Source organism: Rana temporaria, chromosome 2, assembly GCF_905171775.1.
Source record: "Rana temporaria chromosome 2, aRanTem1.1, whole genome shotgun sequence".
NCBI classification, from domain to species: Eukaryota; Metazoa; Chordata; class Amphibia; order Anura; family Ranidae; genus Rana; species Rana temporaria.
The window spans coordinates 365,932,869-365,959,380 of NC_053490.1; the positions used below are offsets into that span (position 1 = coordinate 365,932,869).

Sequence of the window (26,512 nt, forward strand, 5' to 3'; positions counted from 1 at the left end):
GTAAAAGCCTCTTCGCCGAATACCTCTTGCAATGTTCCACAAATGCAGTGGGGTCCCTGCCCTCCGTCTTTTCTGGCAGCCCCACTATACGAATGTTACTTCTCCTCAGGCGATTCTAGATATCTTCGTTCCTCATGTCATTGGCCGACGCCATCCTGGCTGCTACTTGTAGTTCTCTAATCATGGGAGCCATTCTATCCTCCACTTCACTGACGCGGCCCTCCACCGCAGTGGTGCGCTCCCTAATTTTCTGGATATCATGGCGTATCAGTCCCACCTCCTCCTTCAGGCCCCCAAAGTGTACCTGTAGCGTTTGAACTGAGGCAGTGCACTTATTAACTGCCTTGAGGATCTCTGCCAGAGTGGGTTGCTCCACGTCCTCCCCCCCTTCTTCCTCAGGCAGCTCCAGGGGGAGCTGGGCCGAGGCCTGATGTGAGGCCTGCAGAGGACACCCCTGCCTGCAGCGTTTGGAATATGGCCGGCGTAGCATCCATCTCCTCATCCGAGGGGCGATCCGCCACACTGTTCATCTTCTGAGCATAGTAGAGCATGTCTTTAGGGGCTTCCCTCCCCTGTGTTTTGGGAGTCTTGGGCGGCTGCTTACCCTGGTCTTTCCTGTCTCCTCGAGCCCGCTGCGGCGCCATTTTGGACATCCAGCATCTCGTCCCCCTTCAGCTGTTTTCGGGTCATCATGCCGGTACAGCTGTCGTACGAGGCACCGGATCGTTCCCGAGGTGATTAGGTACCTTGTAGTACGTTCCGGGGTCCGTTCTGGGGTGTAGTTCGGCCGGGAGAAGGATCGTTTTCAGGATGCTGGTAGGGAGCTCTGTGAGGCACGTCTGCTCACATGCCGCTCTTGGCCACGCCCCCACTTGAAGCACCTTGCTGCTACAGCTTCCATCAGGTCTTAAAACTCACCTGGTAAAACTTTGAGAAGGTGATACCAGAGGACTAGGTGACGGCCTTGCAAACCTGATAAATGGATGCTTGATGCCAACAAACTGAAGAAACAATGACAGATCTGGTGGAATGAGCCATGATAGAGAAGAGAGGAATCCTTTCCTTGAGGGTATAAGCTCTGGAAATGAGCAGCCGGACTCACCTAGCAATGGTGGGAGATGAAGCAGGATGTCCCTTCTTAGGACCCTCAGAAAGAAGAAAGGGAAACTATTTTTCTCAAGGAATATGGGAGAGAGAAAAGGGAATGAAACGCAAGCTAAGTGTAGTATCCCAGTAAAAGGTTTAATAGCAAGGGATTAAAAACGGAGAAAATAAAAAAATTATGCCCATCTGGTACAATGATGATAGATGTTAGACCCCCGCTGGCATTGGTTCTGGCTGCTGGGGATGGGGATGGCCGTCTCAGGAGCCTGGAGGAGCATGGCAGAAGTGACATTAGCGGAAGGATGGGAGGACCAGACAAGAGGAAGGCTATGCACTCGAAGCATCGGGCTCCTGCCGCAGGTGACCTTGTGCCCCCTTTAATTTCTTCCACCCTGGATTAGAGACATTTATGGACTTATCATAGCCCGGTTTATTTGGGTCAGAGGATTTATATTGGTTTTGGACTGTATATTTCTCTGTATGCCTGAAGTTCTCTTTCTTTTTCTAAAGGAAGATGTTGCAGCTAGGTAGATGCTAACTGCACTGACCACATACAGGCAGTGGAGTGATTCTCCAAAACCCTTTACAGATTTATATCCTGTGGAAAACTTGTTTATGAAAAAATGGTCAGTTCCAGTAGTGTATCCTGCCGTTTCTTTTCTCAGCAAGCTTCTCACTGTTCCTGTTAAGGTATAAGCAGGGTTTGACAAATTTGCTTGGAATCTAGGAACCAGCTAAAATAGTTAGGAGCCAGAAAACGCACCCCGTCCTGACTAGCTTGCACGCAGAAGCGAACACATATGTGAGCAGCGCCCGCATATGTAAACGGTGTTCAAACCACACATGTGAGATATCGCCACGATTGGTAGAGCGAGAGCAATAATTCTAGCCCTAGACCTCCTCTGTAACTCAAAACATGCAACCTGTAGATTTTTTTAAACGTTGCCTATGAAGATTTTAAAGGGTAAAAGTTTGTAGGCATTCCACGAGCGGACGCAATTTTGAAGCGTGACATGTTGGGTATGAATTTACTCGGCGTAACATTATCTTTCATAATATAAAAAAAAATGGGGATAACTTTACTGTTGTCTTATTTTTTAATTGAAAAAAGTGTATTTCTGTTTACCTTATTTCCTCCGACACGTTGTTTACTATTCAGATAGGAAATATGAGAGGAGATAGCTCTCGAACACTATGATTCCCATATGGGGTGTTCGGGAAAGCTAGTTCCTTTATTTTATTTGTTTGCTAATGTATTTCTTTCTTTTTCCTTTGATATTGTGATTTGATCTCTTATTGACTTGATACTATTGAGAAAATATTCTACAGAAAATACTCTACAATTTTTCTTATGATGATTGGTAGTATTATATTGCTTAGCCAACACATATCTGTATGTTATATAAAATGAGTATTACTTTGTCTCCTACTGTTACGATGCATTGTGTACTATATGCTATTGTAATGCATTATTTTGTTTGATTGAAAAATATCAATAAAAAACTATTGAAATAAAAAAAAAAAAAAAAGGGTAATTTTTTCCAAAAAAAGTGCGCTTGTAAGACCGCTGTGCAAATACGGCGTGACAAAGTATTGCAACGATTGCCATTTTATTCTCTAGGGTGTTAGGATAAAAAATATATATAATGTTTGGGGGTTCTAATTAGAGGGAAGAAGATGGCAGTGAAAATAGTGAAAAATGACATTAGAATTGCTGTTTAACTTGTAATGCTTAACTTATAATACCAACGGCCACCACCAGATGGCGCCAGCTCACACATCTGGTGGTAATAACTTGTAATACCAACGGCTCACCATCAGATGGCGCCAGCTCACCTTCCAAGCCAAGTCGCCAGGATGCCATTTCTAGTCGCCATGGCGACCGGGATTTGTCGAGCCCTGTACGGTATAAGGATTTTGTTCATGTAGGCTTAGAATCCGTTTTGAAAGCAATCTTTTCACTGGTCCTGCCTTGTAACTGGCCATTCCGTCTACATCTGTTTGTCAAACAGTCAGTAACTGGACTGGACAAATGAATAGAGAACACAATCCTGTCTGAGACAATTGCAGCTCATGCACTCAGCACTGCTTTTTTGTGTTAAATTAAAATTTATAGAGGGAGTCACCAAACATTTATCAAATAGGTTATGGCAGGGAAACTGCTTCTACCCCACAAAAAAAACAGCCTAAGCCTACTACCATGGCTACTACCTCCTTCCACCGAAAAAGGTCCTTTCATTTCAATCAGGCATCCTCCTCCAAGTCAAAAGCGTGTACATATTTTTTTCACAACTCTTGCATCTCAAAACCATGGAAACCTAACCCAGAAACCCTTGTTACAATGAGGGGGCACCTTCACTCTCTGGAGTAAGGCCCCTTTCACATGTGCGGACCGTATGTCCGCGTTTTCATCCATCCGTTTGCGGATGAAAAAGGGACATACATTGGTCCCCATGTTATTGCGGACACCCGTAATCACCCGCCTCCGCACAGATCCGATTTTGCGGACAGAAGAAAACCCTATTTTTTCAATTTCATTTTTATGGCAATCTTGTCCATTTTTTTCCAGCAACTTGTAACAAACACATGTTAGGTCTATATGTAAATGGGACGTGCATCTGTTTGCATGGTTTTACCTATAATCCATCACCCTTAGGTCTGAAAACACTGCAAGGAATGCAGACCTTTTCCATTTATATTCGTTGGCCCAAAAACATTCAGCTTTTGCTCACATCCACCCAAAAACAGGTTTATCTGATCTGATCACTTGTCCAAAAATACTCTTAAGACTCGTACACAAGATCGGATTTTCCGATGGGCATTGTGTGATGACAGGCTGTTGGCAGAAAATCCGACCGTTTGTATGCTCCATCAGAGAAGTGTTGTCGGATTTTCTGGACAAATGTTGGATGGCAGGCTTTAAAATTTTCTGTGGACCAATTAATGGCCAACGCCCTTCGGACAAAAGTCCTACGCTTTGTCTGCGGACAATCCGATCGTGTTTACGAGGCTTTACTTTTCAACTGGAGAACGAGGAATGGGGAAGGAGGTTGGGGGCACATTAGATTTTTTCGTTATCTCTAACCACCAAGAGCCACAGAGGAGAAGCAAGAAAGACCCATGGGCTTGATGAAACATCAGCCTGAGCCACACACATAAGCAGCAGAGAATTTATATTTATATATATATTTATATTTATATATTAAAAAAAAAAACTAAATTGCCATTAAATCTGTAGCCAACAAAAACAGCTGTTTAATTGCAGATGTAGTGCAATGATATTTCCTGCGAATATGATTTACCGGATGGCTTTTCCCAGCAGTTTTTCTTATTACAACAATGAGACTGACCATCAGATAATATACATTTTGCAATGAAGTTTAGTATAAAATAAAAAAAAAAACTTGCAATGCATACAACGGACCAGGAGAAAATAGTTCATGACTAGGCCTTTTTTGCGATACGGCACTGCATTACTCTAACAATTGCGCGATGCTATACCCAAAATTTATGTATTTTTTCCCCCACAAATAAAGCTTTTATTTGGTGGTATTTGATCACCTCTGCTAAACAAAAAAAAATGAAAACTGTGAAAAAATAAAATTTACTTTCTGCTATGTAACTTATCCAATAAAAAAAAAGTAAAAATTGTAATTTCTTTATAGACTTCGGTCAATATGTATTCTGCTACATATCTTTGTTTAAAAAAAAAAAAAAGAATCCCAATGAGCGTATATTGATTTGTTTGTGCATCTACAAACAATGGGATATTTTTTTTTTTTTTAAATAAATAAAACTGACTAGTAATACGATATTGCGGTGGACATTCGGACACTGAAATTTTTTGGGGACCAGCGACACCAATACAGTGATCAGTGATGAAAAAAAAAAAAAAAAAAATATGCACGATCGCTGTATTTAGGACACTGTCTGGAAAGGGTTATTTTAACCCTTTCCAGCCAGTGTCATAAATACAGCGATTTTCAGGGGCAATCAAAGGGTTAACTGTGTGCCTAGCCTGTGTTTTTCTACAGTGTGGGAGGTGCTTTAACTAGCGGAAGACATGAATCCTTGTTCTTGCTTTGCAGAAACACACGACCCATGCATTCCCTACAAACAGAACAGCAATTTGCCTTACTTACAAAGATACATAGACAGATGGCCATTCTGCCTCTCTGCCAGATCATCAGCGGGTGTCGGCAGACACTGTGATCACAGCGAGAGAAAGCCATCAGCAGAGCGCAAGCGTGCCCGCTACCTGGAAGAGCCAGCTCCAGTATACACACACACTCACGTGATCCAGTGCAGGGGTGCTGCCCTGTAGCAGTAAAACTGCTATAGGGCAGCCCCTAAAGCGGAAGTAAACCCATCGATTTAATACTTTAAAAAAACAGTTACATTTTCACATGCCGGGAATGTAACATTCCCGGGACATTGCTTGTGCTCTCAACCAAACTGTCAAGCCATCCAATGGCTGGTGTCATAACCGATCACATGTGCAGCATCAGGGCAGTTGAAGATTAAACAATGGCCAAGATGGCAGCTTCCTTGGCTGAAATTGATAGGAGGGTTTACTTCCACTTTAATTGGTTAGGTTGACCTAACAGATCCTATCGGCTACTTCCTCCTGAAATATAAATTTACCTCAATTTGACAGCCATGGCCTCTGGGGATTAGTTATATTCCGCGCTGCAAGATCTTGGTCTCCAGGCTGAGCCTGCGCATTAGAGCCCCACAAAAGTCTGTGGGTCCATCTACCTGTGTGAGGAGAAGAGCGCCATAGACCTCTATGGGGCTCTACTGTGCAGATCCAGGAGACAGAGGACTTCTGCAGGTGCGGAATGTAAACAATTTCTAGAGGCCTCGGCTGCTGGATCGAGGTAAATATGCATCTCTGTTAATTTAGTTTTAGAGTCAAATAGGATAAAGCACAGGTTCTCTGAAGTGCACTTATCCTTTAAAATTAAATAGGGCAGAAAGATTTTTTCTGCAAGAGAAAAACACTTAGATTTTCTCTTGTATGATATGAGAGTTTGGGTTAGTCTGTTTACACCATAATGTAACACAAACTGATGCACAGTAGTAGAAGATGTACAATAGTGTATTAATATAGAAGATGTAATGGGCGGTAATGAATTGTGTACGTTTGCCAACTGACAAAGAAATTATCTAGAATTTTAATGGGAGGTTTATTTTAACAGTGGGAGACAGAATAACAAAAATATACAGAAAAAGAGCATTTAAAAAAAGGTTATAAATTGATTTGCATTTTATTAAAAGCAAATAGGATGATACCTTTGCAAAACATGACTTAGTACTTGGTTGCTAAAACCTTGTTGGCAATTGCAGAGGTCAGATGTTTCTTGTAGTTGGCCCCCAGGTTTGCACACATCTCAGGAGGGATTTTGTCCCACTCCTCTTTGCAGATCCTCTCCAAGTCATTAAGGTTTTGAGGCTGACGTTTGGCAACTCAAACCTTCAGCTCCCTCAACATATTTTCTTTGGGATTAAGGTCTGGAGACTGGCTAGGCCACTCCAGGACCTTAATGTGCTTCTTCTTGAGCCACTCCATTGTTATCTTGGTTGTGTTCTTTTGGGTCATTGTCATGCTGGAATACTCATCCACAACCCATTTTCAATGCCCTGGCTGAGGGAAGGAGGTTCTCACCTAAGATTTGACAGTGCATGGCCCTGTCCATCGTACCTTTGATGCAGTGAAGTTGTTCTGTCCCCTTAGAAGAAAAACACCCCCTAAGCATAAGGTTTCCACCTCCATGTTTGATGGTGGGAATGGTGTTCTTGAGGTCATAGACCGCATTCCTTCTCCTCCAAACATTGTGAGTAGAGGTGATTCCAAATAGGCCTGTATATGTGCTTTCTTGAGCAGGAGACCTTGTGGGTGCTGTAGGATTTTAGTCCTTCACAGCGTAGCGTTACCAATTGTTTTCTTGGTGACTATGGTCCCAGCTGCCTTGAGATCATTGACAAGATTTACCCATGTAGTTCTGGGCTGATTCCTCACCGTTCTCATGATCATCGAAACTCCACGAGGTGGGATCTTGCATGGTGCCCCAGACCAAAGGGAAATTTACAGTTTCTTCCATTTGCGAATAAATCGCACCAACTGTGGTCACCAAACTGCTTAGCGATGGTCTTGTAGCCAATTCCAGCATTGTGTAGGTCTAAAATCTTGTCCCCGACATCCTTGGACAACTCTTTGGTCTTGGCCATGGTGGAGAAATTGGAATCGGATTGATTGCTTCTGTGGACAGATGTCGTTTATACAGGTAATAAATTGAGATTAGGAGCACTCCCTTTAAGAGAGTGCTCCTAATCTCAGCTTGTTACCTGTATAGAAGACACTTGGGAGACAGAAATCTTGCTGATTGATAGGGAATCAAACACTTATTTCACTCATTAAAATGCAAATCAATTTATAACTTTTTTGAAATGCGTTTTTCAAGATATTTTTGTTGTTATTCTGTCTCTCACTATTAAAATAAATGCACCATTAAAATTATAGACTGATCATTTCTTTGTCAGTGGGAAAACAGGGTATCAAATACTTATTTACTCCTCACTATACATATGTCCACATCTTATTTCACAATTTGGACCAAACAGCTACCCTCCATATATCTGGGAAGCTTTACTAAAAACACATACCATACCAAATTAAAACCAGAGCATACAGAACTTATTGATTTTGCTTTTTTTGAAGCATCGCCAAGGTGAAATATACCAAATGGGGACACACAGACAGGAACAGACAGAAGTAAAAATTTGACACAAAAAAAACTATAAGGTGGAAACCCTCTGCCGTTCTTACTTTTATTGTCCATCTCCCACTGGATCACCACTACAGCCTCCAAAAAATTTTGGACAAACATCAACATAACCTACAAAGTTGCAAGGAAAATGCCTCCACTTACCATGAGACACAATTTAAACTGACCACTCAGGCACTGAGCACTGCTTTGTGGGAAGGCAGTAAGCATGTCCTGCATTCCCCATACAAAAAAGTACAGAGCATTTGAAGGCAACTTGAGAGGAGATCTAGGCACCGGACAGGAGCAGGAAATGTAAGCAAAGCTAAACTAAAGAGACTATTCTGACGGCGATTTTTAATTTATTTTTTAAAAGTAAAATTTAAACCATGTTTACACACTTCTCTGCAAAAGTCAGTGGTCCTAAAAGTTTTTGTTTTAGAAATGCCCATACATCTGTGGCCTGTTCTAAATATCAAAATAAAACGCACGCAACTGTATTTGTAAAAATATGGCTCACCTCCAGGGGTTTGGGGGGTACGAGGCATGTCCATTTCCACTGGATGTCCAGTCCTGGTTAGCATAACTGGCTCCTCTACTACACTGATGCTGTTTCGCTGCATAAGTTCCTGCAGGAGGTTGAATATTTCTTCAGCCCGGGAGCATTTAAATGCAAATATTCCTTGGGAAAGGAAAAAGTAGTAAGAGTAAGCAGAGGCAACATAATAACCACCATATATCTTTTAAATAGAGCGACAGACAAAACTTTAAAAGAGAAGTTTACCTTCACAAAACATATTATAAAAGGCTTTAAAATCACATGTGATACTGATAACGCCTAGCTATACCAGCAAAATCAGGCTGTAAATCCGTAAATACTTTTTCTGATACATGCATTATTCCACCTCAATACCTCTCTGGGCGGTTGTTCACATACTGCAAACGCAAGACCTTTGTATTAAACACCCAAAACAAATGTAAGAAACTGAGGGAAGATAAAATGGTGGCAACCTGGAGGCAGGCCAAACACAGTTCGAATCTCGGCCAGATCAGCAGGAACCGGCCTGAGATTTGAACAGTCTAGGGCCAGGCTGAATGTACCAAGTTGGATACAAACCAGCCTGCTGGGTTTTACCTGCGATTACCGCTAGTGGCAGCTATAGTCGCTAGCAAATAGTCAATGTCTTCTCCCGGCAGGGACGGATTCCTCCCCCCCCCCCCCCGCAAGGAGACAATCGCTCGGCAGGAGGAATTCCCGCATCAACACTATCTGTGTTCATGGGGGAACCAAGCAAACTTGGTGTACTTAGAGTGCACCTGGAAGATGGGTGTGACAGGATTAACATAGCAAGTGGAGGCTCAACAGCTAAAAAACATACATGACCCAGTAAGAATCTGCAGTAAATTATAATTATGAAATAATAAAATTATCAATCCGTATGATGTGCACAGTCGATACAAGTCTATGTGCAAATGGTGGAAAGGGTTAAAAGTCCAGAGCAAGCAGGGCTGCCATCATATGAGAACAGAAACCATGTTCCAGGGAGCTGCAGAGAAAACAAGGAGAGAGGCGCCTTTGGGTGCAGACATTTTAAACAAGCTTTAATAGACATAAATTTATCAAACTCACATTTCAGTGGAAAGTGACAGGCATAAAGGTATAGACGTGTATATCAAGGTGATGATCCTGAGTCCTGAGCCATTAAAGGGGTTGTAAAGGTAAAAAAAAAAATTCCCTAAATAGCTTCCTTTACTATAGTGCAGTCCTCCTTCACTTACCTCATCCTTCCATTTTGCTTTTAAATGTCCTTATTTCTTCTGAGAAATCCTGACTTCCTGATCTTCTGTCTGTAACTACACACACACACACAGTCATGCGAGGCTTTCTCCCTGGTGTGGAGAAAGTCTCTTGAGGGGGAAGGGGGCGAGAAGGAGGGTCAGGACGCTCTCTACTTTGCAGATAGAGAAAGGAGCTGTGTGTTAGTGGGCGCCCTGACCCTCCTGCTCTCCCCCTCTCCGCTCAAGAGGCTTTCTCCACACCTGGGAGAAAGCCTCGCATTACTGTGTGGAGTTACAGACAGAAGATCAGGAAGCAAGGATTTCTCAGAAGAAATAAGGACATTTAAAAGCAAAATCGTAGGATGAGGTAAGTGAAGGAGGACTGCACTAAGGTAAAGGAAGCTATTTAGGGGGAATTTTTTTTTACCTTTACAACCCCTTTAAGTTCCTCTGTCGCAGCGCTCTGGTCAGGGAGGTGTCCGCCGATGGATGGAGATGCCGGCTCCAGAAGACAACCTCAAGACAAGGCGTGAGGCGCGCGGGACAGCGGGTTGCAGGGGATGACGTCATCAGTAGTGGACTCGTTTCTTGAGCATGCGCTCTGCGATGTGCTGGCGAGCCGCACTCCTTTTTCAACAGACATAGTGTGGATACCATACAAAGCCATATATAAGGGAAGTGAAGGGAACAAGTGGGCAGAGGATGTGTGATAAAGCTAAAATATATGGATGGGCAGCGGTTCTAAACATAGTAGTACACATAATGCACTGAAAGGGAACAATGAACAAGGGCTAAGAACAAATTGAACTGGGCACTAAAATAAACCAGAGAATATAATAATGAAGAAGGAATGGGAAAAAGTGTCTATAAATCTGGGAACTATGCTGGGTCATAATAGGAATGAAAATAAAAGATGATAACATTTAATGAGTTGTTAGGTGGATGGGAAATTATGTATATCATATTAGGTATATTTATGATTATATTTATATTTGTAAAGCCGACATATATAATTAAAAACATGTGGTATATGGGGGGTATCTAAAGGAGGAATTAAATATAAAAGGAACAGCGTATGCCGATGAATAGATAGTACATAGTAATGTGTCTAGGAAAAGCAGCATCCGTATAACATGGAAATAGTTGAATGGTACAACTAGATGAAGGGATCATGTATATACCGTATTTATCGGCGTATACCGCGCACTATTTTGCCCTGAAAATCAGGGCAAAATCGTGGGTGCGCAGTATACGCCGATACCCGCTTTCCCGCCATGAGTTTGAATACTGCGCCCGCATATAGCGAGCGCAGTACACTCGTGAATCTTCGGCCAGTCTCGGCGCCTCTCGTACTGACGTCCTGAGCGTACAGGACGTCAGTGCGAGAGGCGCCCGAGCCTGCCCGAAGATTCACGAGTGTACTGCGCTCGCTATATGCGGGCGCAGTATTCAAAGTCGTGGCGGGAAACGAGCGGGAGGACGCCGCCGAAGATGGACGCCGGACCCGCCGAAGATGGACACCGGACCCGCCGAAGATGGACGCCCGACCCGCCGAAGATGGACGCCCGACCCGCCGAAGATGGACGCCCGACCCGCCGAAGATGGACGCCCGACCCGCCGAAGACGGACGCCCGACCCGCCGAAGAGGACACCCGACGAGGCCGCAGATGAACGCCGCGCAAGACATCAAAACTGTAAGTACAAAAACAACAAAAAATCTTTTTTTCCCCACAGGATTGGGGGCTATATGTAATGTGCTGGGATGTGATCTAAGTTCTGGGATGTGATCTATATGTAATGTGCTGGGATGTGATCTAAGTGCTGGGATGTGATCTATATGTAATGTGCTGGGATGTGATCTATGTGTAATGTGCTGGGATCTGTATGTAATGTGCAGGGGGCTTTGGAATATAAAAGGGGCTGTTGAAAGTTTTTTTCCTAAAACTTCCCTCCTAAAATTAGGGTGCGCGTTATACGCCGGTGCGCGTTATACGCCGATAAATACGGTAAATGATTCAAATATATGTATAATGTAAAGCGACATAAAACACATATAGGTAAAACACTCAATAAAAGGGGGACATGAAATGGTGTGTTGTCACAACAGACCTCTTAGGCTCTGAGGAAAGGGGTGCGCCCTAGAAACGTTAGCCGTTCTGTCGCTAAAAGGGTACCATTGAATCCTCGGTATCATCATATCTTGCTGACAGGGACCAAGATGACTGGTCTGATCAATTGATTAAGCTGTATCTAAACTCTCGATTGTGAGTATAATTTACTTGTTTTTATTAAAATTAAAATCTCTTATGATAAATGCACTAGGTCGGTGCGCCCTCCCTCTTTTGTTTTTTTCTCTTAGTCTATGAACACCCATGGTTCAAAGGAGGGCTGCAAGACCTGTGATCCTATCTCACGATTGGACTGCATTACCCCATAACAAAAACACCAGAGCGCAGGAGAATTTTTTGTATTGACTCTAGGTAAAAACAGTAAGAACAATGCTAGTATAAAAATGAAGGTAAAAGGTATTATAAAATTGTGGAAATTTAAATTCCTTCATTGATACCATCAGGCGAGAGGACGTCGAGATTGTAAATCCAGAACGTTTCTCTTATGCAAAGTTTTTTGAAACGTTCTGCCGCTGGGAGAGAACTGGATATTTCTTCGATCACCCAGACTTGCAAACCATTAGTGGATTGTTGATGGGCTTCAGTGAAGTGTCTAGGGACACTATGTGGATCAGTTACACCTTCAATCAATCTCCTGTGTTCCCCAAATCTAGTCCTCAGGGCTCGTATGGTGCGGCCCACATACAATAGGCCGCACAGTGTATGGAGGTTGCTATAAAGGACGTGATTATTATCTTGTGATTAATGATCATATCTGTTATGTTATTGTTTATATATGATTGTTATGAGAACCTGGACTCGCCCTTGACGGTAGAAATAAAGTATTTGGGGAAAAAAAAAACAATAGGCCGCACGGACAACCGAGCCCATATACAACAAACTCGGATGACCAATTGTAAAAGACTTTCAATTGATACCTTTTACCTTTCGTGGTAAAGGATTTCTGGCCATGTTTGACGTATTTGCAAGTTTTACAAGAGGCCTTGCGACACTGATACATCCCAACCAGTGATACGAGAGCAGGTTTAGCGGGGGGAATACAACTGGATTTAATTTTACTGGGAGCCATTTTACTTTTTAGATTTGGCGCTCTACGGTATGTGACCTTAGGATGTTGCGGAATGATGGATTTTAAAAGTGGGTCCTGTAATAGGATATTCCAGTGGTTGGCCAATATTTTTTCCATCTTTTTAAATTGAAAGTGAAATGTGGTAGAGAACCAAACAGAATGGTTTTCTGGTTCACGAACCACTTACGGAGGTTTCCTTTTAAGGTAATGTTGGAAAGCTTGGTCAATCAGGGTCTTAAGGTATTCTTTTTCACTGAACTTCTTCTTTAGTAGTAAGATTTGGTCGACGTAATCACTATCTCTCGTATAGTTCTGTTGTAATCGACAGAACTGGCTTTTTGGAACATTGTGTATCCATTTTGGAAGAGGACAGCTATTGTGATGCAAGTAGGAATTACCCGCAGTGGGTTCAACGTAGTTTTTAGAAAAAATGGTGGAAGTTGCTTTATCATGACCTAGCTCAAGGTTTAGGAAAGCTAGCGTATTGGGATCGGTGACAAAATGTAAAAGACAAACCATATTGGTTATTACAGTGATCCACAAATTGGTTGATCGTATTGACGGAACCATCCCAAATTATGATTATATTGTCGATGTAGTGACCGAAGAATACAATATTGCACGAAAAGTGGTTATTTTTAAGGATATACTAGTTCTCCCAAAAACCCATAGCTAAATTAGCATAAGAGAATGCAAAATTAGCCCCCCGTGGCTGTTCTCTGGAGTTGTAAATAAAAATCACCATCAAATTTAAAATTGTGCGTCAGACAAAATGATGTGGCATCTAGGATAAAAGAGGCCTGACGGGGTTAATTAAAGGATCTTGGGCTAGGAAATATTCCAGGGCCAGAAGTCCAAAGGTGTGAGGGATGAATGTATATAAAGAATTGACATCAAGTGAGAGCCAAACATATGTTCTAACAGATGGATCCAGTCTCTGATGTATGACTCCAATTGATGTACGATAGGCTGTAAAAATTGGTCAATATACAGGCTTAACCCTGTGGTAACGCTATCCATCACGGCCACTATCGGCCTGCCCTCAGGATTTCCTAGACTCTTGTGAACCTTGTGCCATCAGAGAGCAATCTCTTAGCCTCACCATAATAATCACTTTTAATTTTGTATGACAATTTCTCCACCCTTGTTGGCCAATTTGATGACTATATCATCGGCTTCGATCTCAAGGGGGGACAGTTTTTAAAAGTCTGCGAACACCACCCTATAAAAACCCTCTATATACAGGACCTTGGCGTGTGAAGGGTTAAAGATGGATTTAGGCCTAAAGGGGGTGTGGATGACAGGAGGGGAGGTGGCAGGGTGTTGTGCGAGGAAATTAATCAGCTCTTCATCAATCATGGAGTTGTCACTATCCTCAGTAGAACCGATATCAAATAAAAACAAATCTGACGCAATGGTGTAGTGGGAACAGAACTAGACAATAAGTTATTTTTCCCTTTAATATGATAATATCTTGAATATCTTTTCAGGGTGAGATTATGTACATATTTGTTAAGATCCTTGAAAAGAAGGAAAGGATTGGGTTTGTTGAGGGGAGCAAAGTTTAATCCTCTACGTAAGAGAGAAGTGTCAGCGGTGGAGAGGGAATATGAAGATACCTGATTTTTACAGCATTATTATATTCACTGGTTTATTTTAGCGCCCAGTTCAATTTGTTCTTAGCCCTTGTTCATTGTTCCCTGTTAGTGCATTATGTGTACCACTATGTTTAGAACCGCTTCCTATCCATATATTTTAGCTTTAATCACACATCATCTGGTCCGGCCCACTTGTTCCCTTCACTTCCTTTATATATGGCTTTGTATGGTATCCACACTATGTCTGTTGAAAAAGGGAGCGAGGCTTGCCAGTACATCGCAGCCTGCATGCTCAAGAAACGCGTCCACTACTGATGTCATTCCCTGCAGCCCACTGTCCCGCGCGCCTCACGCCTCATCTTGAGGTTGTCTTCCGGAGCCGGCATCTCCAGCCATCGGCGAACACCTCCCTGACCAGATCGCCGCGACAGAGGAACTTAATGGCTCAGGATCGTCACCTTCATATACACGTCTATACCTTTATGCCTGCCACTTTTGACTGAAATGTGAGTTTGATTAATTTATGTCTATTAAGGCTTGTTTAACCACTTAAGCCCCGGACCAATATGCAGCCTAAAGACCCAAGGTGTTTTTACAGTTCGGGACTGCGTCGCTTTAACAGACAATTGCGCGGTCGTGCGACGTGGCTCCCAAACAAAATTGGCGTCCTTTTTTCCCCACAAATAGAGCTTTCTTTTGGTGGTATTTGATCACATCTGCGGTTTTTAGTTTTTGCGCTATAAACAAAAATAGAGCGACAATTTTGAAAAAAAAGCAATATTTTTTACTTTTTGCTGTAATAAATATCCCCCAAAAACATATATAAAAACATTTTTTTTCCTCAGTTTAGGCCGATACGTATTCTTCTACCTATTTTTAGTAAAAAAAATCGCAATAAGCGTTTATCGATTGGTTTGCGCAAAATTTATAGTGTTTACAAAATAGGGGATAGTTTTATTGCATTTTTATTATTTTTTTTTTTTTACTACTAATGGCGGCGATCAGCAATTTTTTTCGTGACTGCGACATTATGGCGGACACTTCGGACAATTTTGACACATTTTTGGGACCATTGTAATTTTCACAGCAAAAAATGCATTTAAATTGCATTCTTTATTGTGAAAATGACAGTTGCAGTTTGGGAGTTAACCACAGGTGGCGCTGTAGGAGTTAGGGTGCACCTAGTATGTGTTTACAACTGTTTGGGGGTGTGGCTGTAGGAATGACGTCATCGATCGTGTCTTCCCTATAAAGGGAATGACGCGATCGATGCGCCGCCATAGTGAAGGACGGGGAAGCCGTGTTTACATACGGCTCTCCCCGTTCTTCAGCTCCAGGGAGCGATCGCGACGGAGCGGCTATAAACAAATAGCCGCGCCGTGGTCCCGGATCGCTCCCCGAGCGGACCCGACCTCCGCATGTAGCGGGGGGGGGTCCCGATCGGACCCCCCACCCGCTAATAGGCGAGGACGTACGTGTACGCCCATGTGCCTGTACGTGCCATATTGTGGACGTATATGTACATGCGGGGGGTCGGGAACTGGTTAACCACTTCCCGACCTCCTTATGTACAGGTCCGGGGCTTAAGTGGTTAAAACCTCTGCACCCAGAGGCGCCTCTCTCCTTGTTGCTCCTTGCTGTCCCAAACTGCAACTGAAGGTTTTGCCATGGCAAATCACAATCTCCTGACCTCAACATAATTTAAAATCTATGGATAGACCTTAAAAGAGCAGTGCATGACAGACAGCCCAGAAATTTAAAGAACTGGAAGACTTTTGTAAGGAGGAATGGGCAAAGATACCGCAAACAAGAATTGAGACTCTTAGCTGGATACAAAAAGCGTTTACAAGCTGTGATACTTGCCAAAGGGGGCAGTACAAGAAACTTTTGCAGACGCCATTTTTTTTGTTTTCTGTAATTTTGAAAGTGTAAATGATGGGAAAAAAAATCTAACTTTTTTTGACATATTATAAGAATGTCTAATCTGTAATTTGATGCCTTTTGGAGATTTTTCCATCTTTCCTTGGCTTCGTTATGCACATTAACCACTTAAGGACCGCCTCCTGCACATATACGTCGGCAGAATGGCACAGCTAGGCACATGTACGTACAGCTACGCCCTGTACTAGTACCCAGCCGCGGGTCGCAGGCGCGCGCCCGCGGCGCGATCCGGTCCGAAGCTCCGGGACTGCAGGACCAGCGGACCCCATCGCCGCTGGAGACCCGCGATCGGTCCCCCGGAGCTGAAGAACGGGGAGAGCCATGTGTAAACACGGCTTCCCCGTTCTTCACTGTGGCGGCTGCATCGATCGTGTCATCCCTTTTATAGGGGGACACAATCGATGATGTCACACCTACAGCCACACCCCCCTACAGTTGTAAACACACTTCAGGGAACACATAACCCCATCTGCACCCCCTTGTGGTTAACTCCCAAACTGCAACTGTCATTTTTACAATAAACAATGCATTTTAAATGCATTTTTTGCTGTGAAAATTACAATGGTCCCAAAAATATGTCAAAATTGTCCGAAGTGTCCGCCATAATGTCGCAGTCACGAAAAAAATCGCTGATCGCCGCCATTAGTAGTATAAATAAAAAATGCATTAAAACTATCCCCTATTTTGTAAACGCTATAAATTTTGCGCAAACCAACCGATAAACGCTTATTGCGATTTTTTTACCAAAAATAGGCAGAAGAATACGTATCGGCCTAAACGGAGTAAAACATTTTTTTATATATATATAATATACACACATATATATATATTTATATATATATTTATTATAGCAAAAAGTAAAAAATATTGCATTTTTTTCTAAATTGTCGCTCTATTTTTGTTTATACACACACACACATACATACACATACACAAACACACACACACACACACACATATATATATATTTTATTATATCTTTTCATGTGACAACACTGAAGAAATTACACTTTGCTACAAGGCAGATAAGAGTCTCTTCCCGATAACCCTGGCCGGTGGTTGTCGTACGACTGTCCAGTATGATCCCAGCCTTAAGACTAAATCTTTTGTGACACTTGTTGCTTGCAAGTTAAAATCTGTATTTTTTGCTAAAAAAATTACTTAGAACCCCCAAACAATATACACTTGTGCTTATAAGTTTACAATTTATGATTTCTTGGCAATTTTTCAGAGAATATGAATAACACAAAAACTTTTTTCACTCGTGGTTAGTGTTTGGCTGAAGTCATTTATTATCAATCAACATAATCAACAGGAACTACCCAAATTACCCTGATCAAAAGTTTACATACCCTGGTGATATTGGCCTGATAACATGCATACAAGTTGACACAAAGGGGTTTGAATGTCTATTAAAGGGGTAACCATCCTTCCTCATCTGTGAGCTGTTTGGTTGTAGAGTGTGTGTGAAAGTGAATGAGTTTCTGGACTCCTGACTTGCATCTTTCATCCAGTGCTGCACTGACGTTTCTGGATTCGGAGTCACGGGGAAAGCAAAATAATTCTCAAAAGGATCTGTGGGAAAAGGGTAGTTCAACTGTATGAAACAGGAAAGGGATATAAAAACATGTCCAAGGAATTGAGAATCTGTGTTCAAACTCTAATCAAGAAGTGGAAAATGAGGGACTCTGTTGAAACCAAACCACGGTCAGGTAGACCAACTAAAATTTTAGCCACAACTACCAGGAAAATTGTTTGGGATGCAAAGAAAATCCCAGAAATAACATTCAGGTGAAATACAGGACACTCTGAAAACATGTGGTGTGTCTGTTTCAAGATGCACAATAAGGAGGTACTTGAAGAAAGGGCTGCATGGTTGAGTCGCCCAAAGAAGGCAATTTCTACATAAATGCCACAAAGTATCCTGCTTACAATACACCAAACAGCACAGAGATCAGCCTCAAACCTTCTGGCACAAAGTCATTTGGAGTGATGAGACCAAAATTAAGCTTTTTGGCCACAATCATAAATGCTTTATTTGGAGAGGAGTCAACAAGGCTTATGATGAAAGGTACACCATTCCTGTTGTGAAACACAGTAGATGGATTGCTGATGTGTGAGCTACAAAAAAGGCACAGGAAACGTGGTCAAAATTGATGGCAAGATGAATGCAGTACATTATCAAAAAATACTGGAAGAACATTCGCATTTATCAGCCAGGAAGCTGCGCATTGGACGTACTTGGACATTCCAACAAGACAATGATCCAAAACACAAGGCCAACTCGACCTGCCTTTGGCTACAGCAGAATAAAGTGAAGATTCTGGAGTGGCCATATCAGTCTCCTGACTCTGGGGAGGTCTCCAACTTGCAGTTCATGCAAGACAGCCCAAGAATTTACAGGAACTGGAGGCTTTTTGCCAAGAGGAATGGGCAGCTTTACCATCTGAGATGATAAAGAGTCTCATCCACATATACCACAAAAGACTTCAAGCGGTCATTGATGTTAAAAGGGGGCAATACACAGTATTAAGAATTGGGGTATGTAAACTTTTGTCATAAATTTAAAAAGAGCAAAAACACAGTTGATGGATAATAAATGGCTTCAGCCAAACACTAACCATGAGTGAAAGAAAAGTTTGTGTTATCATTCATATTCTCTGGAAAATGGCCAAGAAGTCATAAATTCTGCCAGGGTATGTAAACTTATGAGTAGGGCCGAACCAACTAATCGATTAATCGTCAACTAATCGATTATGAAATGAATCGATTACAATTTTCATAAATCGATTAATCGGCCAGTAACATAATGGGGTTAAAAAAACTAATATTAGCCCTTTATAGTACAAAAAAGCAAATCGCTTCTGTAAATATTACTTTCACTGTCCCACAGTAAAATAATTAACCCCTTAAAGTAGCGATTATTTGCTCTTTTCGTCCTTTTTTTTTTTTTTTTAACCCCATTATGTTACTAAACATCTCAGGCCTGGGTTCACACCTCTGTTTTTTGGTGCTTTTTGCAGAAACACATTACAGTTCATTTACATGTTTTCCTTTGGGACACGTTCACATCCAGGATTTTTTTTCAGCTGCTGCGTATTTGGAAAGGGCAAGGACTTTTTAACGCAAAACGGTGCCATTTTGTTTATTTTGGTTCAATATACTTCAATGGAGAAGCTACAGAAAAGCATGTAATGTGTTTTTGCGGCAATTTGTGTTTTGTAATCTGCCCAACAACAAATTGGCCCAAAAAAAAAATGCAATTTTTTTTTTTTTTTAAGGCTATTATCTGATTAATCGAAACAATAATCGGCCAACTAATCGATTATGAAAATAATTGTTGGTTGCAGCCCTACTTATGAGCACAAGTTTATGTTTGGGGGTTCCAAGTAATTTTTTTTAGCAAAAAAATACAGATTTTAACTTGTAAGCAACAAGTGTCAGAAAAGGTTGTCTTTAGGCTGGGTTCACACTGGACAGTAGTGTGACTGGATCCGACTTTGCCCTGCGACTTGAAGTCCGATATCAATGAACGGGATCAGACTTTGATCCCGACAATACCAGGCCTTTTGTGTCTGGTATGAATCGTTAGGAGAATCTCCATGCCAAATTTAAAATAAAAAAAAACACATAGGTATCTCCCAACACCATACCAGGCCACATGCCCTCGACATAGGGGGGCGCTTTGGGAGAGCGAGAAGACAGCTGAGAGAAGAGAACCAGCGGAAGAAGACACCAGCGGAGGGAGAAGAACTGAGACGGAGGAAAATGTCATCAACAGAGGGAGAAGAACCAGAGAATGAAGACCTCGCCGGAGGGAGAAGAATTTGGAAGGAGAAGAGACGCCGGAGCCACTTTAATAAATTATTCTGTCAAAAACCTGTGTACTGTTTTTATTTTTGACACTTTTTAGGTGAATGTGTACAATGTACCCCATACTCATTCATATAGAGTAGGGGGTGGGGATCTAGGGGCTCTCTTGTTAAAGGGGGCTACCAGATTCCGATAAGCCCCCACCCACAGACTCCGACAACCACCGGCCAGGGTTGTCAGAAAGAGGCTCTTGTTTGTCTCCATCAACATGGGGAAAAGGTGCTTTGGGGTGGGGGGGGGGGGCAGGGCCAACCCTGCCACAAAGTTCCCACCCCCCCCCAATGCCAAGGGTATGTGGTTTGGTATGCTTCAGGAGGGGGGGGGTGTTCGCTTGCTCCAACACCCTTTCTTGACCCACCGGGCTGCATGCTCGGATAAGGGTCTAGTATTGATTTTTAGGTGTACCCCACGCCTTTTTTTTTTTTGCCATAAGGGTTCCCCTTAAAATCCATACCTGGTATGGTCTTGGAGGTTGAACACTGCCTTTTTTTTGGCATGGTGTTCCCCTTCAAGATCTTCAGAGCACAAGTCACATTCCAAAGTCAAGTCAGTTAAGACGATGATCTGACTTTGATCCTACTTCAGCCCATTGAAGTCGGATCAAAGTTGGACAGGAACCTTTTTCAAAGTCGGACCGACTTGTGTCAGACCAGTTAAGACGGCTCTCATAGAGAACCATTGATTTATACACGTCATGCGACACGGGCTCCCAATGTCGGAGCGTTTGTCGTACCAGTGTCAACCTAGCTTTAAGTGGTTAAGTTGACCTCATTTACAGACAGAAGTTCATTCCTTTGATCTAAAAGAACCAAGAGATACATTGTTTCTTTTTATCGCGGTTGATAAACATGGCTGAGTTTTTAATTTTGTCTTCTTCTTTTGACAACCGTTTGTTTAGCTCTGCACTTGTTTAACATGAATGGGGGAAATGCTGTATTAACTAGTTACCGACCGCCCACTGTCGTTATACGTCGGCACTTTAAAGATGGATATCTCGGTAACGGCAGCAGCTGCTGCCACAACCGAGATATTCATCTCTTCAGTGGGCGGTCCTGTCGACGATAATGGTGGTCTCCGCGGCGGATTCGCCGCGAGATCGCCGTTATCGGTGGCAGGAGAGGGCCCTCCCTCCGCTATCCCGCGCCCTCCGCCGTTTACCATAGTCGTCGGTAGCGGCGGAGGAGATCGGGTGCGCTCGGCTGCTGACTGGGGATGCGAGTGAGGGAAAAATGTCCTTCACCCGTCCCCATAGCTCTGCTGGGCAGAAGTGACGTCAAAACGTCAGTCCCGCCCAGCGTCTTAAAAGAAACATTTTTTTTTTTTTTTGCATTTAAGCCTAAATATGAGATCTGAGGTCTTTTTGACCCCAGATCTCATATTTAAGAGGACCTGTCATGCTTGTTTCTATTGCAAGGGATGTTTACATTCCTTGCAATAGGAATAAAAGTGATAATTTTTTTATTTTTTTATTTCAGTGTTAAAAATTGTAAAATAAATAAAAATAAATCCGAAAACAAAACAAAAAAATTCTTTAAAGCGCCCCCTCCCGACGAGCTCGCGCGCAGAAGCGAACGCATACGCGAGTAGCGCCCGCATATGAAAACGGTGTTCAAACCACACAAGTGAGGTATCGCCGCGATCGTTAGAGCGAGAGCAATAATTCTAGCCCTAGACCTACTCTAACTCAAAAAATGTAACCTGTAGAATTTTTTAAACGTCGCCTATCGAGATTTTTTAAGGTTAAAAGTTTGATGCCATGCCACGAGCGGGCGCAATTTAAGCGTGACATGATGGGTATCATTTTACTCGGCATAACATTATCTTTCACAATATGTAAAAAAATTGGGCCAAATTTATTGTTGTCTTATTTTCCAAAAAAAGTGCGCTTGTAAGACCGCTGCGCAAATACGGTGTGACAAAAAGTATTGCAAAGACTGCCATTTTATTCTCTAGGGTGTTAGAAAAAAAATATATAATGTTTGGGGGTTTTAAGTAATTTTATAGCAAAAAAAAATGTTTTAGTCTCGTAAACAGCGAATCTGAAAAACAGGCTCGGGGCTTAACTAGTTAAGATCGTGAGGGGGTTGAATCACGATAACAATTTTAACAACTATATGTGCACCTCTAGTGTGTGTGTGTGTGTGTGTGTGTATACACATATACAGTATCTCACAAAAGTGAGTACACCCCTCACATTTTTGTAAATATTTTATTATATCTTTTCATGTGACAACACTGAAGAAATTACACTTTGCTCAACTGTGTGTGTGTGTGTGTTATATATATTTAGCAGAGACCCTAGAGAATAAAATGGAGATCGTTGCAATATTTTATGTCACACGGTATTTGTGCAGCGGTCTTTCAAATGCAATTTTTGGAAAAACAATACACTTAAATTTTTTTATTCATTGACGTGTATTTATTTATTTTTTAATTTCAAAGACCGCTGCACAAATACCGTGTGACATAAAATATTGCAATGGTATCCATTTTATTCTCTAGGGTCTCTGGCTCTGCTAAAAGAAAATTATACAAACAAATTGGGCTAACCTTCAATTAAATTTGTATTTATTTTTTATTCATTGAACAGTAAAAGTTAGCCCAATGTTTTTGTAAAATGTGAAAGATGATGTTATGCCGCAAGAATCGCAATTTTTTTTCTAAGCAAAAAAAAATAAAAAAATTTGTGATTTTCATTTTACCCAGAATGGTGTGGTTCTAAATACACACACACACACACACACACACACACACACACACACACACACACGCGGTCATAAAAAAATTACTTAGAAAAACATGGGGGGACCTCATTGAGGGACAATTCCTGGTCATCATAGCTTCTCTGGCGACTAGGGGCCCGAGCAATTATAATCGCTCCATTGAGTTTGTCCTTTTGGAGTGCATTAGGACAGAAGTGCAGCACGACAAGGAAATGGTTTGAACAGCAGTAGCTGGATACATTAAGTTTAAATGTATTTCTAATTTCTTAAATGATTTACTTTTTGTAACTTTGGCGATTGTTTACTAGGTACTGGATTCATTGTTATTGTGCTGAGTACAGGGTGTTATGAATTAGCATATGTAGAAGAGAGGTGGCTAATTAGGGTGACATTTAAGCATGTGTAGCAACTCTGTGGCGTTTGCTCTTCAGGCGTGCATCAGGACAGAAGTGCATAGAACAGCAGTAGTTTGAAAACATCAGGCATTTGGAGACAGCCAACTATCTTTGATTAGTACCCATGTTCAGGTTAAAGTGGAACTTTAGTCAGAAAATGAAGTCCTGCTAGATCACTTCAGACTGGCCCCTATTGCAAGTGTAACTATGTAAAACATTAAAAATAATTGTCTACACTTAAAAATCCAGTAATACACTGTCTTACTGTAATACGCTGTCTTACCCTGCTCTGAACATGCTCAGTTGCTTTAGCACTGCCAAATTTTTAAAAGTCCGTTCTGCCGACAGCCTTAAAGTGAAACTTTACCCATAACAACTTTATAAAAAATAATGTTCTTTAGCAAGGAACATACATTCCACATTAATAATGATGCTACCAAAATTAGTGTGTGCTGTAAATTGCCCCCAGTATTGCTTCTGTTTCTTCTTGCTGGAGGCTTCCATTTTGCTGAAGCAAATCATAAAACAAAACTAAACCCATCATCCGTTTAAAAAATAAAGTAGATTTTTGTCCTTGACCAAGCTGTCAAACCATCAAATGGCTGGTGTCATAACTGATCACACATGCAGCACCATGGCAGTTGTATATCATACATGAGAAGCTTCCTTGGCTATAAAAGGGTGGGAGGGTTTAATTCCACTGTCAGCAGATCGATCGATATAAACTCAGCACTCTACCCCTATAAGGAATGAATCTGCTCAAGCAAGAGGTAGAGGGAGGAATCCAGGACCAATGAGTTACAACCAACGGCCACCACCAACAGAGGGATACTATCAATTACCAGTACAGAATAGATTTGTACCACTGCGTGAGGAAGATAACAGACCAAGATAGCAGTCACCCCGTCCTTTTTTAGGGAGAGGCCGGGGATGGCAGAAAAGGGGCAGAGGGACATCAGGTCACAGGGGGAGACCTGTGGCACACCCGCCACAACATGCCCAGTACAGAGACCCCAATCAAGGACCCTCACACAGAGACCCTTACTGGAGAGAACCCTCTTACCAGGACCGAGAGAGGTTACCTCAACCTGGTCCTTGGGGAAGAGAACCAGAAGGTTGCAGAGCCGGTAGAGAGGCCAAGAAACAGCAAGAAAAGAGTAAGGGACTACGATTAGGGGGCATTTTTAACCTAACAGAAATCAGCTTAACCAATAAAGAAACCAACATTTCGAACTTGGGTCTCAAGTGCGGACTGAATCGACCATTGAATAAATTCAATACGTTTATTGACATTCATAAATATACCAGAAAACTAAATATGAAGAAATACTTCCTCAATAAATATCCCAATTGCACTGATAGAACACCAGTGGCACCGACAGATAGTGGGTTGAGAAACAAATCTCTTTTTAACCCCCTTCTGGGATCAAACCAAACCCTAGAAGTCTTTAAAGGCTTACTTCTTCGGGATCTATCACTCCTTAAACCAAGGAAAAATGTCAATCCTAGACATATAAGAGATGGGATAGAGCTACTAGAAAAGAGGAAGGACATTGTAATAAGACCAGCGGACAAAGGAGGAGGAGTGGTATTATTAACCAAAGACTACTACCACTGGACAAATGATGGACATGCTTACCGATAAAGGGACATACTCTAAACTGAATAAGGACCCCACTCCACAGTACGAAGAAAATTTAAATGTTCTGGTAAATGCAGGGTATCGTTCTTATGCGATCTCTAATAAAGAAAGAAAGTATCTGATACCAAGCAGTAGTAGAATACCCACAATCTACACACTCCCAAAAGATCCATAAAGACCTCTATCACCCACCTGCAAGACCAATAGTGAATGGGATAGGGTCAATCACATCTCGCTTGGGACCATTTCTGGATCACCACTTACAAAAAAGTGTCATACAAACAAGAGCCTACCTCAAGGATACGAAAGAACTCCTGATTAAGCTACAGGAAATAGACTCAACAGGACTAGATGAAGAAGTTTGTTTAGTGACAGCCGATGTCTCATCCTTATATACCATTATCCAACACGATGATGCTCTTCTGGCCCTAAATTGGGCTTTATTTAGGAGGGATGAGTTATCACACACTCTTAAAACCTTTTTACGTAACTGTTTGGACTTTTGTCTTGCACATAACTACTTCTGGTATGATGGATGATTCTCAGAGAAAAGGCGTTGCAATGGGGGCTAAATTTGCCCCCAGCATAGCTAATTTATTTATGGCGGAGTGGGAAGATAAAGCCATTTTTAATAAAGCACACAAGCAACTGATCTTTTATCGAAGATACATCGATGATCTTTTTTATCTGGGTAGGGTCGGTTTTATCGTTGGAAAGTTTTTTAAAGGAATTGAATACGAATGTATGTAATATTCATCTTACAAGCGAGTACAACCAACAAAGCATCCACTTTTTAGATCTTAATATTTTTAGAGACAGGAATAAGTTGGGAACAAAAGTTTATTTTAAGCCAACAGATTCCAACAGTTACCTGCCCATGCTAAGTGGACATCATCCTATGTGGTTAAAAAATGTACCCAAGGGCCAACAGATGCGTGTTAAACGTAACTGTACACACAATGCTGATTTTAGCTCTCAGGCCCAAATCCTCAAAAACGAATTTTTGGAAAAAGGGTACCAAGACCACCACCTTGAAAGAATTATTGAAGATCTAACACAGATACCAAGATCTGAGTGTCTAATCAAAACAATACCTCAGAATAAAAACAACACACATGAATTGAGTTTTATCACTGGATACCACAGCCAATACAAAGAGATTGAGAAAATCTTCAAGAACCATTGGCATATCCTATTTTTGGATAAAATTCTTAAAACAGTCCTCCCATCTAAACCTGGTTTTATTTATAGGAAAGCTGTGAGCTTTGGAGACAAAATTGTCAAGAAAGTTTTGGACCCCCCCAAGAAAACCTCCTTCCTTTTGGGATAAAGATGGCTTTTTTCCCTGTCGGAAATGCCTCCCTTGCAGAGAAGCAACCAGACCAAGAGGTTGTGTTGAATCCTTTACCTCTACCTCAAATATGACTGAATTTGCTATAAAATCATTCATCACCTGCAATACGACACATGTGGTCTATATGCTGGAGTGCCC

General features: G+C 41.9%; 1 protein-coding gene across 1 annotated transcript in view; it reads right to left on the reverse strand.

Annotated features, from left to right (window-relative positions):
- The window catches only part of FRS3 (fibroblast growth factor receptor substrate 3), a 77,907-nt gene that overhangs the window by 17,155 nt on the left and 34,240 nt on the right, over positions 1-26,512 (reverse strand). Inside the window, exon 5 of the mRNA XM_040337682.1 lies at positions 8,392-8,553. Coding sequence (XP_040193616.1) covers positions 8,392-8,553 — 162 coding nt within the window. The remainder of the gene's footprint in view (positions 1-8,391; positions 8,554-26,512) is intronic.